The 25187-nt window shown below is 45.3% G+C and overlaps 1 protein-coding gene and 1 pseudogene across 1 annotated transcript; both read left to right on the forward strand.

Annotated features, from left to right (window-relative positions):
* The first annotated feature begins 3807 nt into the window (after positions 1-3807).
* LOC141040794 (uncharacterized) lies at positions 3808-8316 on the forward strand (annotated as a pseudogene).
* Positions 8317-10837: 2521 nt separating this feature from the next.
* Positions 10838-13371, forward strand: LOC141040795 (F-box/LRR-repeat protein At3g26922-like). Its single transcript, XM_073506914.1, has 4 exons — positions 10838-11386; positions 11937-12005; positions 12122-12253; positions 13237-13371. Exons 1-4 carry the CDS (start codon positions 10838-10840, stop codon positions 13369-13371), a joined length of 885 nt encoding a protein of 294 aa, XP_073363015.1.
* Positions 13372-25187: the final 11816 nt, after the last annotated feature.

The following is a 25187-nucleotide window of genomic DNA, read 5'->3' on the forward strand; positions in this document are numbered from 1 at the left end:
TAACACAAAAAGCACAGATGACGTACTATAGGGAGCACTTCTATATTTAAGACATAGGCACAGTTAACATTCTATAGGAAGTACCTGTAGTTTTAACACAAAAGCACAGGTAACGTACTATAGGGAGCACTTCTACATTTAACGCAAAGGCACAGCTAATGTATTATAGGAAGCACTTCTAGTTTTAACACAAAAGCACAGCTAACGTACTATAGGAAGCACTGTTAGTTTTAACGCAAAGGCACGGGTAACGTATTATATGAAAGCACTTCTAGTTTTAACACAAAAGCACAGCTAACGTACTATAGGAAGCACTGTTAGTTTTAACGCAAAGGCACGACTAATGCATTATAGGAAGCACTTCTAGTTTTAACACCAAAGCACAGCTAACGTACTATAGGAGGCACTTGTATATCTAACACAAATGCACAGTTAACGTACTATAGGAAGCACTTTTATATTTAACACAAAAGCACGGCTAACGTATTATAGGAAGCAGTTCTGGTTTTAACACAAAAGCACAGATAACGTCGTATAGGAAGCACTTCTGGTTTTAACACAAAGGCACAGATAACGTCCTATAGGAAGCACTTTTATATTTAACACAAAAGCACAGCTAACGTACTATAGGAAGCACTTCTATATTTAACACAAAAGTACGGCTAACGTCCTTTAGGAAGCACTTCTGGTTTTAACATAAAGGCACAGCTAAGGTACTATAGGAAGCACTTTTATATTTAACACAAAAGCACAGCTAACGTACTATAGGAAGCACTTCTGGTTTTAACACAAAAGCAGAGCTAACGTCCTATAGGAAGCACTTCTGGTTTTAACACAAAAGCACAGCTTATGTACTATAGGAAACTGTCTGGATGAACACAATAGGACATGTTTCTGTTTCGTAAAAACATAGGGAACATCATTTCAAACATAAAATCAGGTGCAGAAGCTGGAAATCACTTACAGAACAAAGTTTTTCTTGAGGCACAAATTCTTCTATGTAGGCTTCTAGTTTGGGACTCATTTGGAAAAATGGCGCCTGAAAGCCAGGCAGTGGTTGGAAAGGCATGCGCCTAATGTCTTTCAGCTGCCATGTGGAAGGAAAGAATTACAGTCAAGTCAAATTAATACATGGCAGCTAAGTCATTATGTTGAGTCGAAAAGTTCGCCAAAGGAAAATGATGAAAAGTTGACTCACCGTGTGTTTCCCAAAAATTCCGTCCTCTGTTGACAGGCTGTCTATGTTACAATAATTCTTAATGGCCTCTGTGTCCCACACGACAAGTCTTGCAGGAGTGTCAGGTTCCAGGTCCATAATCTTCGTATCCAGGTATTCAAAATACGTTATCTGCAAGTGGCAAAGAGGTAAAAATTAATCATGTTCTTGTAGCTGCTTGTGGGTATAAATAAGTGTACAAGTTAGTGAACGAACCACTAGAATCAGGAGGCAGCCACACAGGGCGCCTACGAATCGTTTGTCCTTGAAGGTCTGGAGTGATGTCACCAGTTTCTCTGTGACAGCATTGGACCAATCATATGATGATATGTTACTTGCTGGTCCTTCTAGAGCGGCTAAATAGTCGGGGCTAACGCAATCATATGTCGTTGGGCATAGAAATACCGCTGTTGCAAACATCACGAAAACCCGTTGAAACACTTCTCCTATCAGCTTTGGGGTTATGAGATCAGTTAACTCTCTGATGTTTGGAGCGTGCCAAGCACACCGAGTTTCAGACTTAACCTGACATCTGAAAGCTTCTGAGCATTTTCTAGGGATAATCTGCGCACCCAGTGGAATTCCTAAGATCCGGTGCACGGTGTACGAGTTGATAAGGAATATGTATCCACTAGGCAGTATGAAACACCTGGAAGGGCAATCAAAATAGCGGACAAGACAGCGAACGAAACACCTTGGAAGCTCGCGACAGCACAGATCTAGAAGGTATCCAAAACCAATATCTCTGACAAGCTGTTTTTGTGGTTCTGTTAGCTTTTCACAGACAGAAATGAATTTCTGGAAGCTAAGTTTTGTGCTGAACTCTTCTTCGTATTCACCCATTGCAGCAGCTCTGTGGACAAAGATAACAAATGACCTTTAGCAAATGTATTGTTGAACCACATGCTTTTCTGGCAGAAGCTTACATATAAACGCCGAGTCAGCAAAACAGAGATAAATATTTAAGCCGTGATTAAAAATGCAGCTAGAATGAGAAGCATTGATTTCCAAAGAAATTTCAATGACACACGCGAGATGCATGATAAAAAACACCTACTTCGAGGCAGCAAGCTGCTTCTTTGTCCTGTACTCCTCAACAAGCTTTTTGTGCGCTGCACGTTTTAACTCGATCCTTAGTCTCTCTGTCTCTAGTTGGTCATGAATCATGAAATCTTGGGTGACAATCTCCGTGCCATCGACAGACTGAGACTGAGTCTTTGACAGCTGTGGGGTGGAGTCCATCTCATCGAACTCTACATAAGAGGTCATGAGACGTCATCGTTACCAGGTCAGCTATGTAAGACAGTTGTTAGCAGTGCATGTGAGACCATCATCAACAGGTTGGTTAGCTAAGACGGGTTCTAACTCTGAGTTAGTAACTGCTTTGCAAAAACGGACGTAAATCCTTTGGATCTCTGCTATAGATTGCGGATCTATACAAATAATTTGACCTGTCTCTAGTTGGTTAGCTAAGACGAGTGCTTAAGTTTTGCATGGCTGGAGATATAACTCAAGTTAGCAAAACCACGACGCAAGCTTGCAGTTGGCATGGTTAAAGTGAGGTTAGCTAAGTCCTAATTTTAAATCCATAACCCCTCTGCTGTTAAGACATCGCAACAGTTTGAGCACGGACCAGCTGAAGATAACTGGATCCGGAACCAATATTCAAATCGTGCCCCACCTGCTGTGTTGCGCACATGCGGTGTGTACGCAGCCCGCGGAATTGCTAGCACCGGTAATTTTTTTTGTTCAAACGTTGAATCGGTGGCATAATCATGGTGAGGATGCAATGGATTACCTGAACAGGAGATCCACGGCGAGTGAGATGAAGGAGACCGATAATTTTTCAGTGACGAGCGAACTCTGCGGTGGGATCAGGATTGGCTTTCCTTTGGAGAGCTCGCCTGTCGCCACGGATGCTAGATGGAGAGAGATCTGGAACTCATCTGCGGACGACCCCACAAGTTAGTCAAATACTTGGAGGAACTATTTGAGAGCCCATATGTCAGTATGAGTTTGAAGTCCACCTACCACATTTTCTCACCTCAGATGGAGGTACTCCTCGTAGGACTCATAAAAGGCCGACCCCACAAGTTAGTGAGAGACTTACAGGAATTAGTAACTGAGAGCCCACTTGTCAGTGTCATCGACGGTCAAGTGAAGTCGACCTACCACATCTCGTCACGCCCAAGAAACATGCCCATCTCTCATGCGTCGCGAAACTCACCCCACCTATCAGGTTATTCTTCTCCTGCACGCAAAAAAACGAAGTAGCCTCTCTCTTTCTTTCTCTCTCTCTCCCTCTCTCCCTCTCTCGTTCTCTTTTCTCTCTCTCCGAGATTCAAAATCATTGAAGGGGATCGCTGACAAACTGCAGGGAAGTAGATCCCCCCACAATTTAGAAAGGTGTGACTTCCAAACAATCAGCGCATAAGATTCGGCAATCAAAGGTTACTAAAAAATTTATCAACGCACCTTTTGCGTGGCAATTCCTGATACACGAGATTCAATTCGTTGATGAATTTGTTGTGGTCGGGATTCATAGAATAAAACTGTTTACTTTTACACTGTAGCTTTGATTTGAGTTTGTTTTTTGTTTTGTATCCTCTCGTCCTTGTAATACGAGGTTGTTACTTTTGTTAGGTTTCATGGTTATCTTTTTGTTAAGTGTTGCACAAGCAAATTAGCATCAGAGGATCTCACTTTGGCTGAGGTTGTAGTTTAATTAAGAATTAATATATGTATGTATTTATATATGTTAATTATATAGAACTAAACATATATCTCTGTTGATATCGACTTCGAAAAGTTTCAACACTGATACTGCAGGTTCATAACCTTTATATTTATTACGTCTCTTTTTCGGGGCAGATGTTCAGGAGTGCGTCATTTGGTCAGGACAACAGGGACGGTCGGTCTTTGAATGACATCGGCAAGGATTATGGGAGGCAGGTAATAGCAAGGCAGTTGAACATTAGTGTTTGGTCTTTTATTTCTGGGACGTTTGCTGTCAAGGTGTCACCACTGAGAACACCAAATAGTAGATCATTAAAAACAACAAAAATGATTTATATATCCTGGATGAATGCTGCAATATTTGTTTATCCTGTGCATCTACTCTGCAATTGAGTATCGAGAGGTGGAACAAAAAAATTACTACAAAACGAGAAGAAGATCAAGGATGTAGATGCTGTCAAACACGCACATGCCATGCGGGCTGGAATAATTGGAGTCAAGAGTGAGATACAAGTTCTTGGCAAACGCCCCAACCAGGAGCATGGTGTGCAACAGACACCTGCCAAGAGGAGCATTCTAAGCAGCAGAGACTCCACTAAGCAGATTGTGCAGGTAACGACCAAAACTTCAAACGCTGGTTTTAACGTACGTGGAAGTTTTAGTCGCACGTGCCTCTAATTATTTTCTGGTTTGAAGACACAGATGCCCACAAAGGCGCAGAGCAGGCATTGTGACGGCCCAACGTTTGTAGGCGGTCATAATGAAGAGGTGCAGGGTAACAGAATTTCCTTTGATGCAAGCAGAAGGATCATTGGCAACAAAAGCATTGGTGTTCAAGGATTTGGTACGGTTTGCACAAGCAAGAAGAGCCCAACGACAAAATCAAACATAGGAGCAATAAGCTCTACCATACAGCAGCATCAGAAAGCAATACAAGTGACAGCATATACGAACGTGCAACAACACATAAAGCAAATGTATATTTTTTTGTGAGCAGTTTTTTCTTTGTTTTCGTCTGGTATATTTAAATTGCAGTATCTTCCACACGCAGGTGTACGAGGAAGGAAGCAAGTATCGCGGTAGTCCACGAATCGATGAAAACATAAGGCAAGGTCCTTTGAAAGGATCACCTGTGGCGTTCAACATGAGGGGTCCTTCCAAAGGATCTCCGATGGCATTCAAAATCGTCAGCGAAATCACCAATGCACGGAGGTTGTCACCAAGATTTGCTGGACAAGAGAGGCATGGGAAAACAAAGGTGACGTCGGAACTATGCTTTTTTCAATTCAACACACAAACAGTTTTATGGGAGAATAGGGTAAAGTCGAAAACAGGAGGACGGTTGTCCGTCTTGTACGGCTGTATGTGCAGTTGTTCTTTTATATAGGATGTTGTTGTGCCTCTCCGGTTGTATGGTGTAAATAGAAGCACATCTGTGCCTCTTTGTGCAGATGTGTGTGTAGCATGGTCACCTAATTCTGTTTCTTGCCATGTGTTCAGGATTTGGCGGAGGGGATAACAGATGAGGGAAAGAAATATCGTAGTTCTCCATCCATTTCGAAGGAAACGCAACGTTCACAGCAGCAAGTAGCGTACAGCGCCAGCACGGATTGCATGGTAGAAGCAGCATAGTCCCTTGGTTGCACGAGTGCCGGAGAAACAGGGGGCAGCATTGCACAATGCAACATTGGATAGGCAGACTCATTTATGGATTTGGCCGTGCCATGCAGAAACGACGCTGCTGCATGTGACAAACAACAGAGCAGCAGCAGCTCCGCTGTAAGTGGACCTGTGGCTGGCGATGAGACTGATGTCGTCAGAAGTGAATGTGATCAGACGAACGAAGACACGGTAGACAGAATCATCATGGCGCCGCCGACCATTGTAGAGAAAGAAATGGACGACATGTTTAAAGAAGGCATATACCCAACGATTCGAGAGGTCACCGAAGCGCTCGAACCAGAGGGAGGTATGGTATTCGGATCATTGGATGAGTGCTTTTTGTTTTTCTGCAGATATGCTAGAAAGGTTGGCTTTGCTGCCAAGCGATCAACGAGCAGAAGATCGACATATGATTAGCAGCTTGACAAGCAGGTGTTTCAGTGCACCAAGGAAGGGAAGAATAAAACAACTGAGAGACATGTTAAGGAGAGAAGGGGCAACTGCTTGATCCGGACAAGCTGCCCAGTCCAAATAACAGCCAAGAGGGATACAGATAGGAGGAAATGGTACCTGAAGAACGATCGTCTAGAGCACAACCACCAGCTTCACCCATCTGATTGGATGCTGAAGTTCATGAGATGCTATAAGAAGATGACACCTCAGGAGAAATTCTTTATACAAGTGCTGCAGAAGGCGAGGTTAGAACCAAGGAAGGTTATGTAGATTTTTACTACCATGGGGAAACTGAGGCGAGAAATTATGTTCGACACGATTGACATAAGCAACATTGCATGCCAGGACAGGGCTGGAGAGCGCGGCACTGATATCGCAGACACCATGAAAATGTTTGCTGATATGCAGAGGCGGAGGCCGGGATTCCACCATGTGGAAGAGACAGAGAACAATGTAGTGCGCAGCCTGTTCTGGACAGATTCCTTGTGTAAGACGAATTATGATCTATATGGAGATTTCGTGTCTTTTGACACCACATTCTCTATGAATATATATGGCTTGCCATTTGCACCAATTATAGGTGTCGACAACCACGGGTCGACCGTCCTGTTTGGAGTAGGACTTTTGAAGGATGAGAAAATAGGGTCATTCAAGTGGCTCCCAAGCACGTTGGTCGAGGCAATGGGAGGTAAAGAGCCGAAATACATAATAACAGACCAGGACCAGGCGATGAAGACTGCAATAAAGGAAGCTCTTCCGAGGATGAGGCACAAGTTCTGATGGTGGCATATTAGGAAGAACCTGAAGGAACATAATGCAGCAGTGTTTGCGCAGCACCCAGGGATGTCTGATGATATATTTCGAATCGTCAAAACTCACTAGATCAAGACGAGTTTGAGCGTGCCTGGAATGCATCAATTTCTCTGCACAAGGCGGAAGGCAACAAACACCTGAACACGCTATGGGAACTCCGAAATTTTTGGGTGCCAGACTACTTCAAGGACTGTTTCTATCCTTTCTCGTCAACAACCACTCGCAGTGAGAGCACGAATTTGATGTGGAAGAATTACGTCGACCAAAAGGACACTATAAAAAGGTTTGTTAATGCGTATCACACGATTCAGCAAAATTGCCTCACCACGCTTGACAAGAAAAGACACCGAACAGAAGAGAAGGCGCCATCACTAGAGACGGGTTTTCCGATTGAAAGACAAGCAAGTCAAGTATACACGAATGAAATTTTCAGGAAATTCTAGCTAGAGCTACGGAACCGGACTTACTTCAAGTGCTCTGACCTGGCAAAGGGGAGGCAGTATTTAAAAAAAAAGATTATTGAGCCTGGAGAAAAAGTGTGGAAACCATATCCGGGCGAGGAATTTGACAGGTCTGAGTTCAGGGTAGATGTGGATGAGCAAAAAGAAATATACAGTTGCAGCTGCAAGAAAATGAGTAGGGATGGCATTCAGTGCTGCCATGTGGTTAAGGTGATGGACCAAACAGGCATGATCTATCAACTTCCAAAATCCTATGTCATCCCCAGATGGACCAGGAATCTATCAGAGAGTCTGAAAGTTCTGTCTACAAGTCAAGGTGATAGCATGACCATACAAGGCGATGAAACTATGAGATTCGGCCTCGCATACGCTGAGTTGTCGAATATCTGTTCAAATGCTTGCAGAAAAGAGAAGGCATACCATGGGCTGCATGAGTGTACGGTAGATATGAAAATAAAATTCATGGCGGCACTTGCTGAGGAACCAGACACAGGCATTCTTGCCGAAACTCTCAAGAACCCTCCCATGTGAGGCTCAAAGGGTACGAAAAAAGGAGATTGAATCAAAGCTGGTTCTGAGAAGAAAGGAAAAGGCAACAAAGCCGCATCCAAGTGCGGTCGTTGTGGAGTAAAGGGTCACAGGAAAACAAACTGCCCGGATAACACAGAAGTCCAGGAGAGGATGAGGATTGAAGAGGAAAAGAGGAAATCGCAGCAGGAGAAGAGGGCAAGGTCAATGAAATGGCCGACAACACCGACAACACCATCGGGGACATCAAACGGCTCAGGACAATGCACTCCAAGCCCAGGAGGAAGACGTCAGACGCCAGCAACTCCAACGACCCCACTGACAGCAGGGACCATTTACCAAAGTCTTGCATCTACGCCAGAATCAAACATCACACAAGCCAGGCACACAGAATGCGTACAGGGAAGCCCGGGACAAGGCACGGAATCTGCGCAGTCCATTTTCTGAAAGGAAAGCTCTGAGTGGAGACTTTTTGGTACCGGAGAACAGTACGAATAGAAAAATTAAAAGGTAATAATGCAGCTTAAACAGGACGTAAGCAAAAAACAGTGATGACCGCAATCTTTCGCTTTATTTTTATGTATGAATATTTATTTTACAGGTAAATAGGTTGAATAGCTACGCAGAAGGGTGGGGTTGCACAAGGGTCAAGAAGGAAGAATGGATCGCTAAACATTCAAAAACAAGGCCTCACGTGGAGCGATGAAATAGCAAGGAATTGGTGGGGAGGGCGGGCGGTTGTCAATTGTTTATTTTCTTTTGCTGTGGTTATAAGAACGGCTTGTAAGTTAATTTGCTGCAGTTATAGAAACAAAACAAATTTAAATAAGAGCGCCTTTTGCTTCTTTATGTATTTTTTACTCGGCGGACAAAAATATCAGAGGCACATGTTTCCTTGTTATTTTCCGCAGCCGCGTCGGTTTCTGAACGTGGATGTTGTAAGCATACAAGCATGCTTCTCTGCTGCGTGATAGAGAGATAAAAATAACCTAAGGGCACAGACAGCCACGGTCATGCCACCGGTGAGTGTTCAACCGTGACTCTCACGGTTGCATGGTCACGCCCGCCGTTATGGAACGAAGACGTTTTTAAGCACAGAATCTGGGTCGTGCTTCTGGGGCTGCATAACCGTGGCTTTCGTGGTAACTGTGCCTCGCCTGTTCTAACACATGTTCTTCTATTATGAATGCATGACTGTAAGTAATTCAAATAACCGTGCTTGCGATGCGCGTCCAACCGTGCCTCATGTGCCTTCACGCGGTGCTTCTGTGATGCAAAGATTTCAAACACAACGGGTCACGGTTGTGTTTGCGTTTCTGTTTTACAAATGGATATACTGCCTGGCAATAGGTTCACGGCGTTTGCTGTGAGAGAATCATGTCTTTACATGCTACTAAAGCACGTGGAATCACGGTCGTGCCTGTGTGTGCCATGTAGAACAGTGCTTTACAATGCCGAAGGCAGGACCGTGTGTCTCGTTCTTGAAAAGTCGTGGTTCTGCCATCACTTAATTCACTTGGTTTTGTCCGTGTTTTAGCAGAATCATCTGCAAAGCAGAGGCACGGCCTTGAATCTTCTAGTGACTTAATTGTAACATGCACGTTGGGTTTCCACAATTAACGCACGAACGTGACTGCATGTAAAACACAAGCATGCCTCCCTGAGCATCTTTACCGTGCCACTCCTGGTTATAGATCAACGGATGCATTTGGAGCACAAAGAGACACGAAGGTGACATGACTTGAAACACTGACACACTTGACGGTTCGTGCATTTGAGTTAAAATCTTACAACGAAAACAATTGTAACACGAACAGTCGTCCGATTCTATTAGGTTTCCGTAATAATCGCACAATCGTGACTTCGGGTAAGAATAAACCATGCCTCTCCACCGACTCATTATGAATACAATTAGAAAACCTCTGTGCGTGACTCTATGTAATTAGAAGACCTTTGAGGGATGTATGCCCGTGCTTGTGACCCTTGACACTAAAACACAGAGTAAACGCCCGTGCCTCTATGCTGTATGCACGTGCTTATGCCCGTACAAGGAAATACACTTTTAAAAATAGGGTCTCTCGTATAGGCCATTCCGTGCCTCACAGAGTAAACGCCCGTGGCTATGCATAAGATAAAGGTTAGCGTGACTCTATGTAATACCACCGACCATGCCTTTACGCGCTTCATGCCCGTGCCTGTGATAATTTTGATCCCGTGTAAAACGCAAGCATGCCTCTCTGGGCCTCCGTACCGTGCCTCTCCTGGTGTTAGAGTCAACGGAATCATCTGGAACACAAAGAGACACAAAGGTAGACACGAACTATTCTACATGCCTGTCTGACATGTAGAACAGTGTGTCACAATACCAAAGGCAGGACCGTGTGTCTGGTACGTGACAATGCCAAGCCGTACCGTGTGTCTGGTACGTGACAAGCCGTGACAGGAGCGTTTCAGCATAATCATTTGCAAAGCAGAGGCTCGGCCTTGAATCTTCTATTGACTTAAATGTGAACGTGTCCGTGGAAAATTTTGTTGCTCGTAGAGGCAAGATGACCGTAGAACCGTGCTTCCGGCGTCAAGCAGTTTCTTCTATTGAATGTGTGCCGTAAATAATTAAAACACGGACGGGCACGCCCGTGCCTGGTCTGCGTGTGCAACAGTGCATCTCGTACCTTGAAAGCCGTGGTTCAATTTAATGTTTCAAGCAGTCACCTACCATTGACTTGCTACGAGTAGTACTTAACCCGGGCCCCCCTGTCAGAAAGAAAAATAGAAGAAGTAATTAATCTGGACCCCTCCGCTCCCCGTCGTGGGTATTTAAGCCGTCTCGTGGATTGACAGGCTGTAATCCATTTCTCCAGGTCCACCTCAGTGAGCACCGGTCGTGGGCGGCACCATCCCAGCAACGGAGGTGGAGATGGAAAGCGCTGCTCGTAGCATCAAGAGGTCGAGATTGGCGCCACCGGCGATGCCGCTTTCTGGTGGTGTGTTGGTCGTCGGAGGGGATGGAAGCGGCGACCGGGCTCCCTCCCGATCCGATGAGCAAGAAGAGGGATGTCATGCGGACCGCATCAGCGATCTTGCCGACGGCGTCCTAGGTGAGATCATCTCTCGTCTTCCCATCAAGGATGGCATCCGTACTCGAATTCTCGCACGTCGTTGGCGTCCTTTGTGGCCCATCGCTCCTCTGAATCTCGACTGCCACAAGATCTCTGACTTTCGTCTTTTTAATGATGGTGAAAAAGTTCATATCGAGACCATATCTCATCTGTGCGCCTTCACCAAGGAGCCCGTTCGCAAATGCTATTCCGGAACGCGGCTCTGTCGAAATCCTGTTGTCAATCTTCCGGAATCCATTCTGTCCGGCCATGCTGGCTCGGTTAGCCGCCTCTCTATTCCGGCGTGCTACCTACAGTGCAAGCCCTCCATCGTTGATGCCTGGCTCCGATCCTGGAAGCTGGACAATATCCAGGTTCTTGAGTTCTACTACCTCTTCCCAAGATTTCTGACGCAAGAGGTAACACTATTGGATCTATGCACTTCAACTACAACCTCGGCACCGGAGTCCGTGTTTCGGTTTTCCTCCTCTCTCCACACCCTCGGCTTTGCTCTTTGCCAAATACCAGACAATTACGTAGGGACGCTTAAGCTACCACTAGTGAAAAGACTCTCGCTTGTGGAGGTTGATATATCAGACGCGTCGCTGCAAAGCATAATCCACTCTAGTTGCCCTGCACTTGAGTCTCTCCTGCTTGTTTGCAATAGAGGAGGTCGTCGCGTGACAATAAACTCGTCTAACCTTGTAAGCATTGGCATTTGTTGTCCACACGGAGAACTCATTGTTGAGGATGCCCCTTTGCTTCGACGGTTGATTGTTGATTGTCTGGTTGACGACTGTTTGATAACCGTTGTCTCTGCACCTAAACTGGATACGTTGGGTGAATTCGTGTTTCTGTCTCCCTCGAAGTGTCTTGAGGTACTGACTTTCCTTAATACTGGAACAGAGCTGTACTTGTTCCGATGTTTGTTCTATTAATTTGATGGTCTATGTTCTATTATTCATGCAGAGTCAGGATTTGGAGTTAACTGGTGTCTCTGTGTTTGAACCGTATCCATGTCGTCTCACGTGTCGTGAGGTATTGAGTTTTCACGATACTTCCAGCTTCACTTTGTTTGTGAGGAAACAAGTTTTATTTCATCCAACCTTTATTCTATTAGTTTTGTGATCCATCTTCTATTATTTTTCATCAAGGGTGTGAAGGCAGTCAGTCTAACAACAATGCGTCAATCTATCAAGACCTTGCTTATCTACATTGATTATAAGGTGGAGACCGTCGTTGAATTGCTGCAATGCTTTCCAAAACTGGAGAACTTGTTTGTCGAGGTGATGATCTTCAGAAATGTGCATACTGTAGTAGTTGTTCCTTTTCAAAATGCTTGTATTAATTTTGACTGAAATTGATGCACCCGTATCTACACATGATTTATTGTTGGATACATCCATATATAGACAAGTCTATGTCTAACTTCTTGTTACGGAGGTGGTAGAACTAATTGTTTCATTTGGTTTTTTGATGGTCTGTATCTCTTTTTATAGATGCTAAGTATTTTCAACCTATCATTTATATTTTAGGGATCGTTGATTTCTTATGGTGAAAAAAAAATGGCGTCATAAGTACGGGCAGTTTCTCAAACATCACGACGTTTGTCTGAAGACAGTATCGCTGGAAGATTATGTTCGCTCCGGGAGTTACGCTGAATTTGCGATGTTCTTTGTTCTTAGTGCAAAGGATCTGGAGACCATGACCATGAAGTTTACCTCCCCTCCCGCAGGGTTCACCGTAGTATTTTACGAAAAGCAACAAAGGGTTCTGGAGTGGCATAGAAGGGCTTCTAAACATGCACGTCTAAGATTATCATCAAGGTGCAGCCACGCGTGTCCGCATTTAAGAAAGAGGACTGTTGAATACCTGGATTTGACGGTTCTGTTCAGGTGTGGATGCTGAAATCAGGCCTTGTGTTAGTTGCCCAGGTGTATGGAGTTATTTGTTGTTGCGTTCTTTTGAGCTTGGGTTTTATGTAAACTTTATCAGACAACCATTGTAGTCTTTGCACCGTGTGTATTCTTGTCTGTTTTTGTGTTGCATGCAGTCATGAAGGAAATGTGTGGTTTTGCGGCTTTGTACGGGCCGAAGGACCATAAAATGCTGTCGCACCAAGGTTAAGAGACATAAAGTAGATTTAATGTTTCAGTGGAGAGATGCGCGCTGCATGTGTAACCGTGTTGTGTTGTATGTACGACGGTGCCTGTCTTATATATGTACCTGTCATGCACACAATGCATGCACAACCGTGCCTGTGTTGCAGGTAGAGCGGTGCTTCTCGGATGTACCTGCCATACACACTGAGGAGCTGCAGTTGAGCCTTGCACTGATGGAGCTGCATTTGAGCCGCTGCACTGTTTCTACTCCTTGTACTGTGGTTATAAAAAACGGCTTGTAAGTTTATTTGGTGCAGTTGTAGAAACAAAGCAAATGTAAGCATAACAGATTTTGCTTGTTTAGGTATTTTTATTACTCGGCTGGGAAAATATTATAAGGGCGATAGGTTTGTTTGTAAATGTTTGCAGCCCTTTCTTTATGAAGTTGGATGGTGTAACAATACAACCATGCGTCTCTGCTGCGACACAGGAGAGATGAAAAGAGCTGAAAGCATAGAGAGCCACCACAACGGTGAACCAAACCTGTTTTGCGGGGCGTTACATAGTGCTTCTGGTTACCGCACAACCGAGTTTCTACTCAACAGGCCACACCGAAATGCGTCTCGAGGATTCTAGCCGTGACACTGCAGACTCACAACCATGCTTTTGACCTTGTCCTGGCATCGTGATGTTCGTTCTCTGCTTGAATAACGTGCCTTCCACAGCCACCCTACTGTGCGCGTAGCAAAGGAGCAACGCCAGCTGATAAAGTGCTTTTTCTACTACTAAAAGTGTGGCCCTCGTTGCATGACTTCCATGCGTTTGCAAGTGGCTCTTTGGTACAGAACCGTGGTTGCAGAGAGTTCTTGCCCGTGGTTTTAAGGACAGTGTCTCTTGGATCGGTCATTGATTGCCTCACAAATTAAATAATGAGGGTTCACATCTGAATCAAATTCTGTTATGTTTCTGTAGTAAACACACGAACGTGACTCTGCCTAATACTCAAGTATGCCTCCATGGGCTTCTCGTCCGTGCCTCTTCATCTAAACGAGTCGATGGAATCATTCGATAAACAGACACAAGCGAACATGACTCTATATAATACCACATGATGCCTTTGTGGATTTGATGCCCGTTTCTACGACCCTTATCACTAAAATACAGAAAGTCACAAACGCACATAACCGTGGCTGCAGAGACTTTATGAGGAAAGAAGCGTGACGCAACTCTGTACGGAACCGTGTCTGTATGGACTTCACGTCTGTGCTTTTAAATACAAGGAAATAAGCTTTTAAAATCAGCGTCTCTCATATAGGCAATTATGTGCTTCATAGAGTAAACGCCCGTGGCTGTGCGTAAGACAAAGGTTCAGTTCCGTGGGCTAGACGCCCATGCATCTTCGTCTGATCGAGTCTCACAGGCGAGCATGACTCTGTGTAATACCATCGACCATGCGCAATAAACGCATGATTGTGACCCTGCCTATTACTAAAGTATGCCTTCATGGGCTGCTCGTCCGTGCTTCTCTGTCTGAACGAGTCGACTGAATCATTCGGAACACAAACACAGGCGAGCGTGACTCTATTTAATAACACACGATGCCTTTGTGGATTTGACGCTCGTGGCAGTGACCCTAATGACTGAAACACTAAAACACAGAGAGTGCAAGACCGTGCTTTTAAAAAACGCGCAATAGCGGTGACATCTGCAATTATGTCCCTGCACTGTGCCTAACCGTACCTCATGTGCATAACCGTGCTTCCGATGCGTGTCCAACCGTACTTCATGTGCCTTCACGCGGTGCTTCTGTGATGCAAAGATTTCAAACACAACGGGTCACGGTTGTGTTTGCGTTTCTGTTTTACAAATGGATATAGTGCCTGGTAGTAGGTTCCCGGCGTTTCCTGTGAAAGAATTACGTCTTTACGTGCTACTGAAGCACGTGGAATCCCGGGCATGCCTGTGTGGCATGTAGAACAGTGCGCGTCGTATCACTTCACGGCCGTTGTGTGGTTCGTGGCAAACCATGCGTTTGCCATGGTCGTGTCTGTGTGACAGGTAGCACAGTGCGTCTCGAATCACTTTTCTACGAAGTCATGATCGTCTGTGTGTTTGCTGACAAACTGTGGTTCACTGAATCATTTGGAACACAAACGCTAGCACAAGCGAACATGACTCTATATAATACCACACAATGCCTTTGCGGATTTCACGCCCGTTCCTGTGACCCTTATCACTGATACACAGAAAGTCACAAATGTACATAGCCCTGGCTACAGAGACTTGAAGCCCTTTTAGTTAATGAAATGTACGGCGTGAGCAAAAGACCGTTTAGCCATCGACCAAAATACCGAGTTCGCTGTTGGCAAGGTTACAGATTGAGCAAAAAAGGTACGGGCATTGTTTCACCACACCTACGTAAATTCCAAACCGGAAAGTGGCGGCAACATCTCACTCCAGCACTGTTTTCAGCACTTACAAGTGAATGGATCCTTTAAATCCAGGTGCTCAACACATGCGTGCCTTAGATCCAAGTTCCCATGGTTGCAACTTGGCGACAACCTAAGGCAAGCATGTTTAGAAGCCTTTTTGTCCCACTGAAGCACGTCTTGTTGCTGTTTGTAGAATTCTTCCGTGAAGTCTTCCTGAAGAAGAAACTTGATCCTCATAGTCTGTAGCTGTGCTGCGTTGAGAATAAAGAATGTCGCAAATCGAATGCTTTTCTCGCATTGAACATAGCTTTCCAGCGCCAGTGACTTCAAATGAACGTCATGATGGTGCTTGCAAGAACAGTCGTTCGCAAGACTTTCTTAATTAGAGGCTATTTCCTGAATAAACATGAATATTTGAAATGGTTAAGCTCCATAAAGAGTGATTCTGCTGGGAGAGCAAGTGAAGGAATAATTCTATAACCTCTGTTGTAATAAAAGTTATTTTTTAGTTTTGTCCTAATACTGGTCCATGACTATATACACCTTTGTCCATTACATACAAATGTATGTGACGTTTTTTTTTGTTGAATGGAGTTCTACACCATGCATGGTATGTGTTTTACAATTTGTGTGAGAAGCATCACCTCGATATACAAGTTTTCCAAGCTTCGGAAGTGTTCCACCAAGGAAAAGACTGCGTGCAGGTCATAATCCATGCTGATAGACAACGTCTTGATAGAATGAACCGCTGTGGATGTGCTGACTGTCGGCAAACACTTCATGTAGAATAAAACATAATATTAGTAGAGTAAAGGTTGAATTGCATGGAACTTGTTCGTACCAATGAATGGAGGTGAAAGTATTGTTGAAAGTCAGTACCTGAATAATTATACGGTCATTTGTGATGCCGGATTCACAGAAAATATTAGATAATTTGCCCATGACCTGCAGTTTAGGTGCGGAGGTGATAACTATCCGCAAATTTTTGCAATCACCATCACAAAGCAACCGTTGAAGTGATGAGGCATCTTATATAACAAATTTCCCATAGTAACCAGAAATGCCGATGCTTATAAGGTTAGGTGAGTTTATTCTGATGCAATGGTGCCTAACTGTCCAAACAAGCATCAGAGACTCAAGTGTAGGAGAAGTAGAGCTGATGATGCTTTGTAATGAGACGTATGATACATCAACATCTACTAGCGAGAGTCTCCTGAGCAGTGGTAGTTAAGCACCCGTACATAATTGTCTGGTAACTTGCAAAGAGCAAAGGCGATGGTTTGGAGAGAGGAGGAAATTTGAGGGTTTAATGCTGGTGGTGATGGCATGACCGACGGGCATGAGAATGGCCCTATGTCATGTTGTCTCAAGCATGGTGGGAAAAGGTAGTTCAACTCGAGCACCTGGAGATTGTTCAGTCTTGGGGATCGAAGCCAGTCGTCGACCGTTGAGTGCCTGCAGTCGAGGTAGGACGCCGGAATGCAGAGGCGGCGAACTGCACTCTGACTCCCGGAGAGGATGGCCTCCAGAAGGTACGAATCATCATAGGAATTATCTTCACCGACATGTTCTCCTCTAAAAAAAGTTCCAGTGTATGTTATGCGGACGAGTTCCTCCGGTGTGGCGGAGTTCGCGGTGACCAACTCGACATGTACTTGATCTCGAGGGTTAAAAAGACGTGGGACAAGGATCTCACGGCAGTCCAGATTCAGAGGAGCGACGCGCCAAACAGGGCGCCACCGACGTGCGAGGATTTGAGTGCGAACGCCTTCCTTAGTGGAGAGACGGGATATGATCTCACCGAGGACACCGCCTGGGAGGTCGCTGATGAGGTCGGGACCAGACTGCTCTTCTTGATCCTCGGATCCAGTAGGCGCACCCTCGCCGCTTCCAGCCGCTACCGCCAAACCACCAGAGGAAGGCGTCGCCGGTGGCGCGAGCCTCGCCCTCTTGGTGCTCGGGGCACCGGAGTTGACCTCCATCTCCGTTTTCATTGCTGGGATCGCGCCGCCTGCGAGCGCCGCTTTATGTGGCGTGGATCTGGACAGTCCAAGAAAGAGGGTGTGGCTAGGGTTTCGAGACGCTGCCCGTCCGCCTTAAATAGCCGGAGCCTGGCCCCTGGCGACGAGCCAGACCGGCGTCACCGGAGGAGACGTCCGTCGGACCCTTGGGTTTCCGTGGAGTCGCCACGTGGCGTTCATACCCGAATACGTGGAGACGCCCGTCGAAACGTTGTGTTTCCACAATCAACGCCGGAACGTGGCTCCGCACAAAACACAAGCATGCCTCCATCGCCATCCCGACGGTGCCTGTCCTGGTAATATAGTCAACGGATGCATTTGAAACACAAAGAGACACCAAGGTGACTCTGGATAATTACACGTCATGCGTTTGTGAATTCGCAAAACCGTGAATCTCGTCAACCATTTCACTAGCTTAAACAAAGGCATCGTGTGGTATTATATAGAGTCAAGTTCGCTTGTGTTTGTTTTCCGAAAGATTCCGTCGACTCGTTTAGACAGAGAGGCACGGATGAGCAGCCCATGGAGGCATACTTGAGTATTAGGCATAGTCACGTTCGTGCGTTTATTGCAGACACATAACAAAATTGGATTCAGTTGTGAACCCTTACAGTTTACTTTGTGAGGCAATGAATGACCGATCCGAGAGACACTGTCCTTAAAAGCACGGGCAAGAACTCTCTGCAACCACGGTTCTGTACCAAAGAGCCACTGTCAAACGCATGGAAGTCAAGCAACGAGGGCCACACTTTTAGTAGTAGAAAAAGCACTTTATCAACTGGCGTTGCTCCTCTGCTACGCGCACAGTAGGGTCGCTGTGGAAGGCATGTTATTCAAGAAGAGAACGAACATCACGATGTCACGACAAGGTCAAAAGCATGGTCGTGTGTCTGCAGTGTCACGGCCAGAATCCTCGAGACGCATTTGGGTGTGGCCTGTTGAGTAGAAACTCGGTTGTGCGGTCACCAAAGGCACTACGTAATGCCCCGCGAAACAGGTTTGGTTGACCGCTGGGGTGGCTATCTATGCTTTCAGCTCTTTTCATCTCTCCTGTGTCGCAGCAGAGACGCATGGTTGTATTCGTACACCATCCAACTTCATAAATAAACGGCTGCAAAAATTAACAAGAAAACCTATCGCCCTTATAATATTTTCTCAGCTGGCTAATAAAAATACCTAAACAAGCAAAATTTGTTCTGCTTAAATTTGTTTTGTTTCTACAACTGAACCAAATAAACTTACAAGCCATTTTTTATAACCACATGACGAGCAACAGAAACATTGCAGCGGCTCAAACGCAGCTCCATCCGTGCAAGGCTCAACTGCAGCTCGTCAGTGTGTATGGCAGGTACATACGAGAGGCACCGCTCTACCTGCAACACAGGCTCGGATGTGCATCCATTCTGTGCATGAAAGGTACATACGACAGGCACTGTTGTACATACAACATAGGTACGGGTACACATACAGTTGCATTTCTCCACTGAAAAATTAAATCTACTTTATATATTTTAACCTTGGTGCCACAACATTTTATAGTCCTTCGGCCCGTACAAAGCTGCAAAACCACACGCTTCCTTCATGGTCGCACGCAACACAAAAATAGACAAGCCTACACATGGTGCAAAGACTACAACGGTTCTTTGATAAAGTTTACATAAAACCCAAGCTCAAGAGAACGCAACAACAAATAACTCCATACACCTGGACAACTAACACAAGGCCTGATTTCAGCATCCACACCTGAACGGAACCGTCAAATCCAGCTATTCAACACTCCTCTTTCTTAAATGCGGACGCCCGTGGCTGCAACTTGATGATAATCTTAGACGTGATAATCATAGAAGGGCTTCTAAACGTGCACGTATTCGGGTATGAACGCCACGTGGTGACTCCACGGAAACCCAAGGGTCCGACGGACGTCTCCTCCGGTGACGCCGGTCTGGCTCGTCGCCAGGGGCCAGGCCCCGGCTATCTAAGGCGGACGGGCGGCGTCTCGAAACCCTAGCCACACCCTCTTTCTTGGACTGTCCAGATCCACGCCACATAAAGCGGCGCTCGCAGGCGGCCCGATCCCAGCAATGAAAACGGAGATGGAGGTCAACTCCGGTGCCCCGAGCACCAAGAGGGCGAGGCTCGCTTCACCGGCGACGCCTTCCTCTGGTGGTTTGGCGGTAGTGGCTCGAAGCGGCGAGGGTGCGCCTACTGGATCCGAGGATCAAGAAGAGCAGTCTGGTCCCGACCGCATCAGCGACCTCCCGGACGGTGTCCTCGGTGAGATCATATCCCGTCTATCCACTAAGGAAGGCGTTCGCACTCAAATCCTCGCACGTCGGTGGCACCCTGTTTGGCGCGTCGCTCCTCTGAATCTGGACTGCCGTGAGATCCTTGTCCCACGTCTTTTTAACCCTCGAGATCAAGTACATTTCGAGTTGGTCACCGCGAACTCCGCCACACCGGAGGAACTCGTCCGCATAACATACACTTGAACTTTTTTTAGAGGAGAACATGTCGGTGAAGATAATTCCTATGATGATTCGTACCTTCCGGAGGCCATCCTTTCCGGGCGTCAGAGTGCAGTTCGCCGCCTCTGCATTCCGGCGTCCTACCTTGACTGTAGGCACTCAACGGTCGACGACTGGCTTCAATCCCCAAGACTGAACAATCTCCAGGTGCTCGAGTTTTACTACCTTTTCCCACCATGCTTGAGACAACATGACATAGGGCCATTCTTATGCCCGTCGGTCATGCCATCACCACCAGCATTAAACCCTCAAATTTCCTCCTCTCTCCAAACCATCGCCTTTGCTCTTTGCAAGTTACCAGACAATTATGTACGGGTGCTTAAACTACCACTGCTCAGGAGACTCTCGCTAGTAGATGTTGATGTATCATACGTCTCATTACAAAGCATCATCAGCTCTACTTCTCCTACACTTGAGTCTCTGCTGCTTGTTTGGACAGTTAGGCACCATTGCATCAGAATAAACTCACCTAACCTTATAAGCATCGGCATTTCTAGTTACTATGGGAAAATTGTTATAGAAGATGCCTCGTCACTTCAACGGTTGCTTTGTGATGGTGATTGCAAAAAGTTGCGGATAGTTATCACCTCTGCACCTAAACTGCAGGTCATGGGCAAATTATCTAATATTTTCTATGAATCCGGCGTCACAAATGACCGTACAATTATTCAGGTACTGACTTTCAACAATACTTTCACCTCCATTCATTGGTACGAACAAGTTCCATGCAATTCAACCTTTACTCTACTAATATTATGTTTTATTGTACATGAAGTGTTTGCCGACAGTCAGCACACCCACAACGGTTCATTCTATCAAGACGTTGTCTATCAGCATGGATTATGACCTGCACGCAGTCTTTTCCTTGGTGGAACACTTCCGAAGCTTGGAAAACTTGTATATCGAGGTGATGCTTCTCACACAAATTGTAAAACACATACCATGCATGGTGTAGAACTCCATTCAACAAAAAAAATGTCACATACATTTGTATGTAATGGACAAAGGTGTATATAGTCATGGACCAGTATTAGGACAAAACTAAAAAATAACTTTTATTACAACAGAGGTTATAGAATTATTCCTTCACTTGCTCTCCCAGCAGAATCACTCTTTATGGAGCTTAACCATTTCAAATATTCATGTTTATTCAGGAAATAGCCTCTAATTAAGAAAGTCTTGCGAACGACTATTCTTGCAAGCACCATCATGACGTTCATTTGAAGTCACTGACGCTGGAAAGCTATGTTCAATGCGAGAAAAGCATTCGATTTGCGACATTCTTTATTCTCAACGCAGCACAACTGCAGACTATGAGGATCAAGTTTCTTCTTCAGGAAGACTTCATCGAAGAATTCTACAAACAGCAACAGGACGTGCTTAAGTGGGACAAAAAGGCTTCTAAACATGCTTGCCTTAGGTTGTTGCCAAGTTGCAACCACGGGAACTTGGATTGAAGGCACGCATGTGTTGAGCACCTGGATTTAAAGGATCCATTCACTTGTAAGTGCTGAAAACAGTGCTGGAGTGAGATGTTGCCGCCACTTTCCAGTTTGGAATTTACGTAGGTGTTGTGAAACAATGCCCGTACCTTTTTTGCTCAATCTGTAACCTTGCCAACAGCGAACTCGGTATTTTGGTCGATGGCTAAACGGTCTTTTGCTCACGCCGTACATTTCATTAACTAAAAGGGCTTCAAGTCTCTGTAGCCACGGCTATGTACATTTGTGACTTTCTGTGTATCAGTGATAAGGGTCACAGGAACGGGCGTCAAATCCGCAAAGGCATTGTGTGGTATTATATAGAGTCATGTTCGCTTGTGCTAGCGTTTGTGTTCCAAATGATTCAGTGAACCACAGTTTGTCAGCAAACACACAGACGATCATGACTTCGTAGAAAAGTGATTCGAGACGCACTGTGCTACCTGTCACACAGACACGACCATGGCAAACGCACGGTTTGCCACGAACCACACAACGGCCGTGAAGTGATACGACGCGCACTGTTCTACGTGCCACACAGGCAAGCCCGTGATTCCACATGCTTCAGTAGCACGTAAAGACGTAGTTCTTTCACAGGAAACGCCGGGAACCTACTGCCAGGCACTATATCCATTTGTAAAACAGAAACGCAAACACAACCGTGACCCGTTGTGTTTGAAATCTTTGCATCACAGAAGCACCGCGTGAAGGCACATGAAGTACGGTTGGACACGCATCGGAAGCACGGTTATGCACATGAGGTACGGTTAGGCACATTGCAGGGACATAATTGCAGATGTCACCGCTGTTGCGCGTTTTTTAAAAGCACGGTCTTGCACTCTCTGTGTTTCAGTGTTTCAGTCATTAGGGTCACTGCCACGGGCGTCAAATCCACAAAGGCATCGTGTGTTATTAAATAGAGTCACGCTCCCTTGTGTTTGTGTTCCGAATGATTCAGTCGACTCGTTCAGACAGAGAAGCATGGACGAGCAGCCCATGAAGGCATACTTTAGTAATAGGCAGGGTCACAATCATGCGTTTATTGCGCATGGTCGATGGTATTACACAGAGTCATGCTCGCCTGTGAGACTCGATCAGACGAAGATGCATGGGCATCTAGCCCACGGAACTGAACCTTTGTCTTACGCACAGCCACGGGCGTTTACTCTATGAAGCGCAGAATTGCCTATATGAGAGACGCTGATTTTAAAAGCTTATTTCCTTGTATTTAAAAGCACAGACGTGAAGTCCATACAGACACGGTTCCGTACTGAGTTGCGTCACGCTTCTTTCTTGATAAAGTCTCTGCAGCCACGGTTATGTGCGTTTGTGACTTTCTGTATTTTAGTGATAAGGGTCGTAGACACGGGCATCAAATCCACAAAGGCATCATGTGGTATTATATAGAGTCATGTTCGCTTGTGTCTGTTTTTTGAATGATTCCGTCTACTCGTTTAGATGAAGAGGCACGGATGAGAAGCCCATGGAGGCATACTTGAGTATTAGGCAGAGTCACGTTCGTGCGTTTACTACAGAAACATAACAGAATTTGATTCACATGTGAACCCTCACTGTTTACTTTGTGAGGCAATCAATGACCGATCCAAGAGACACTGTCCTTAAAACCACGGGCAAGAACTCTCTGCAACCACGGTTCTGTACCAAAGAGCCACTGTCAAATGCATGGAAGTCATGCAACGAGGGCCACACTTTTAGTAGTAGAAAAAGCACTTTATCAGCTGGCGTTGCTCCTTTGCTACGCGCACAGTAGGGTGGCTGTGGAAGGCACGTTATTCAAGCAGAGAACGAACATCATGATGCCAGGACAAGGTCAAAAGCATGGTTGTGAGTCTGCAGTGTCACGGCTAGAATCCTCGAGACGCATTTCGGTGTGGCCTGTTGAGTAGAAACTCGGTTGTGCGGTAACCAGAAGCACTATGTAATGCCCCGCAAAACAGGTTTGGTTCACCGTTGTGGTGGCTCTCTATGCTTTCAGCTCTTTTCATCTCTCCTGTGTCGCAGCAGAGATGCATGGTTGTATTGTTACATCATCCAACTTCATAAAGAAAGGGCTGCAAACATTTACAAACAAACCTATCGCCCTTATAATATTTTCCCAGCCGAGTAATAAAAATACCTAAACAAGCAAAATCTGTTATGCTTACATGTGCTTTGTTTCTACAACTGCACCAAATAAACTTACAAGCCGTTTTTATAACCACGGTACAAGGAGTAGAAACAGTGCAACGGCTCAAATGCAGCTCCATCAGTGCAAGGCTCAACTGCAGCTCCTCAGTGTGTATGGCAGGTACATCCGAGAAGCACCGCTCTACCTGCAACACAGGCGCGGTTGTGCATGCATTGTGTGCATGACAGGTACATATATAAGACAGGCATCGTCGTACATACAACACAACACGGTTACACATGCAGCACGCATCTCTCCACTGAAACATTAAATCTACTTTATGTCTCTTAACCTTGGTGCGACAGCATTTTATGGTCCTTCGGCCCGATCAAATTCAGCGTAACTCCCGGAGCGAACATAATCTTCCAGCGATACTGTCTTCAGACAAACGTCGTGATGTTTGAGAAACTGCCCGTACTTATGACGCCATTTTTTTTTCACCATAAGAAATCAACGATCCCTAAAATATAAATGATAGGTTGAAAATACTTAGCATCTATAAAAAGAGATACAGACCATCAAAAAACCAAATGAAACAATTAGTTCTACCACCTCCGTAACAAGAAGTTAGACATAGACTTGTCTATATATGGATGTATCCAACAATAAATCATGTGTAGATACGGGTGCATCAATTTCAGTCTAAATTAAGACAAGCATTTTGAAAAGGAACAAGTACTACAGTATGCACATTTCTGAAGATCATCACCTCAACAAAAAGTTCTCCAGTTTTGGAAAGCATTGCAGCAATTCAACGACGGTCTCCACCTTATAATCAATGTAGATAAGCAAGGTCTTGACAGATTGACGCATTGTTGTTAGACTGACTGCCTTCACACCCTTGATGAAAAATAATAGAAGATGGATCACAAAACTAATAGAATAAAGGTTGGATGAAATAAAACTTGTTTCCTCACAAACAAAGTGAAGCTGGAAGTATCGTGAAAACTCAATACCTCAAGACACGTGAGACGACATGGATACGGTTCAGACACAGAGACACCAGTTAACTCCAATTCCTGACTCTGCATGAATAATAGAACATAGACCATCAAATTAATAGAACAAACATCGGAACAAGTACAGCTCTGTTCTAGTATTAAGGAAAGTCAGTACCTCAAGACACTTCGAGGGAGACACAAACACGAATTCACCCAACGTATCCAGTTTAGGTGCAGAGACAACGGTTATCAAACAGTCGTCAACCAGACAATCAACAATCAACCGTCGAAGCAAAGGGGCATCCTCAACAATGAGTTCTCCGTGTGGACAGCAAATGCCAATGCTTACAAGGTTAGACGAGTTTATTGTGACGCGACGACCTCCTCTATTGCAAACAAGTAGGAGAGACTCAAGTGCAGGGCAACTAGAGTGGATTATGCTTTGCAGCGACGCGTCTGATATATCAACCTCCACAAGCGAGAGTCTTTTCACCAGTGGTAGCTTAAGCGTCCCTACGTAATTGTCTGGT

This window comes from Aegilops tauschii, chromosome 2, assembly GCF_002575655.3.
Source record: "Aegilops tauschii subsp. strangulata cultivar AL8/78 chromosome 2, Aet v6.0, whole genome shotgun sequence".
Classification (NCBI taxonomy): Eukaryota; Viridiplantae; Streptophyta; class Magnoliopsida; order Poales; family Poaceae; genus Aegilops; species Aegilops tauschii.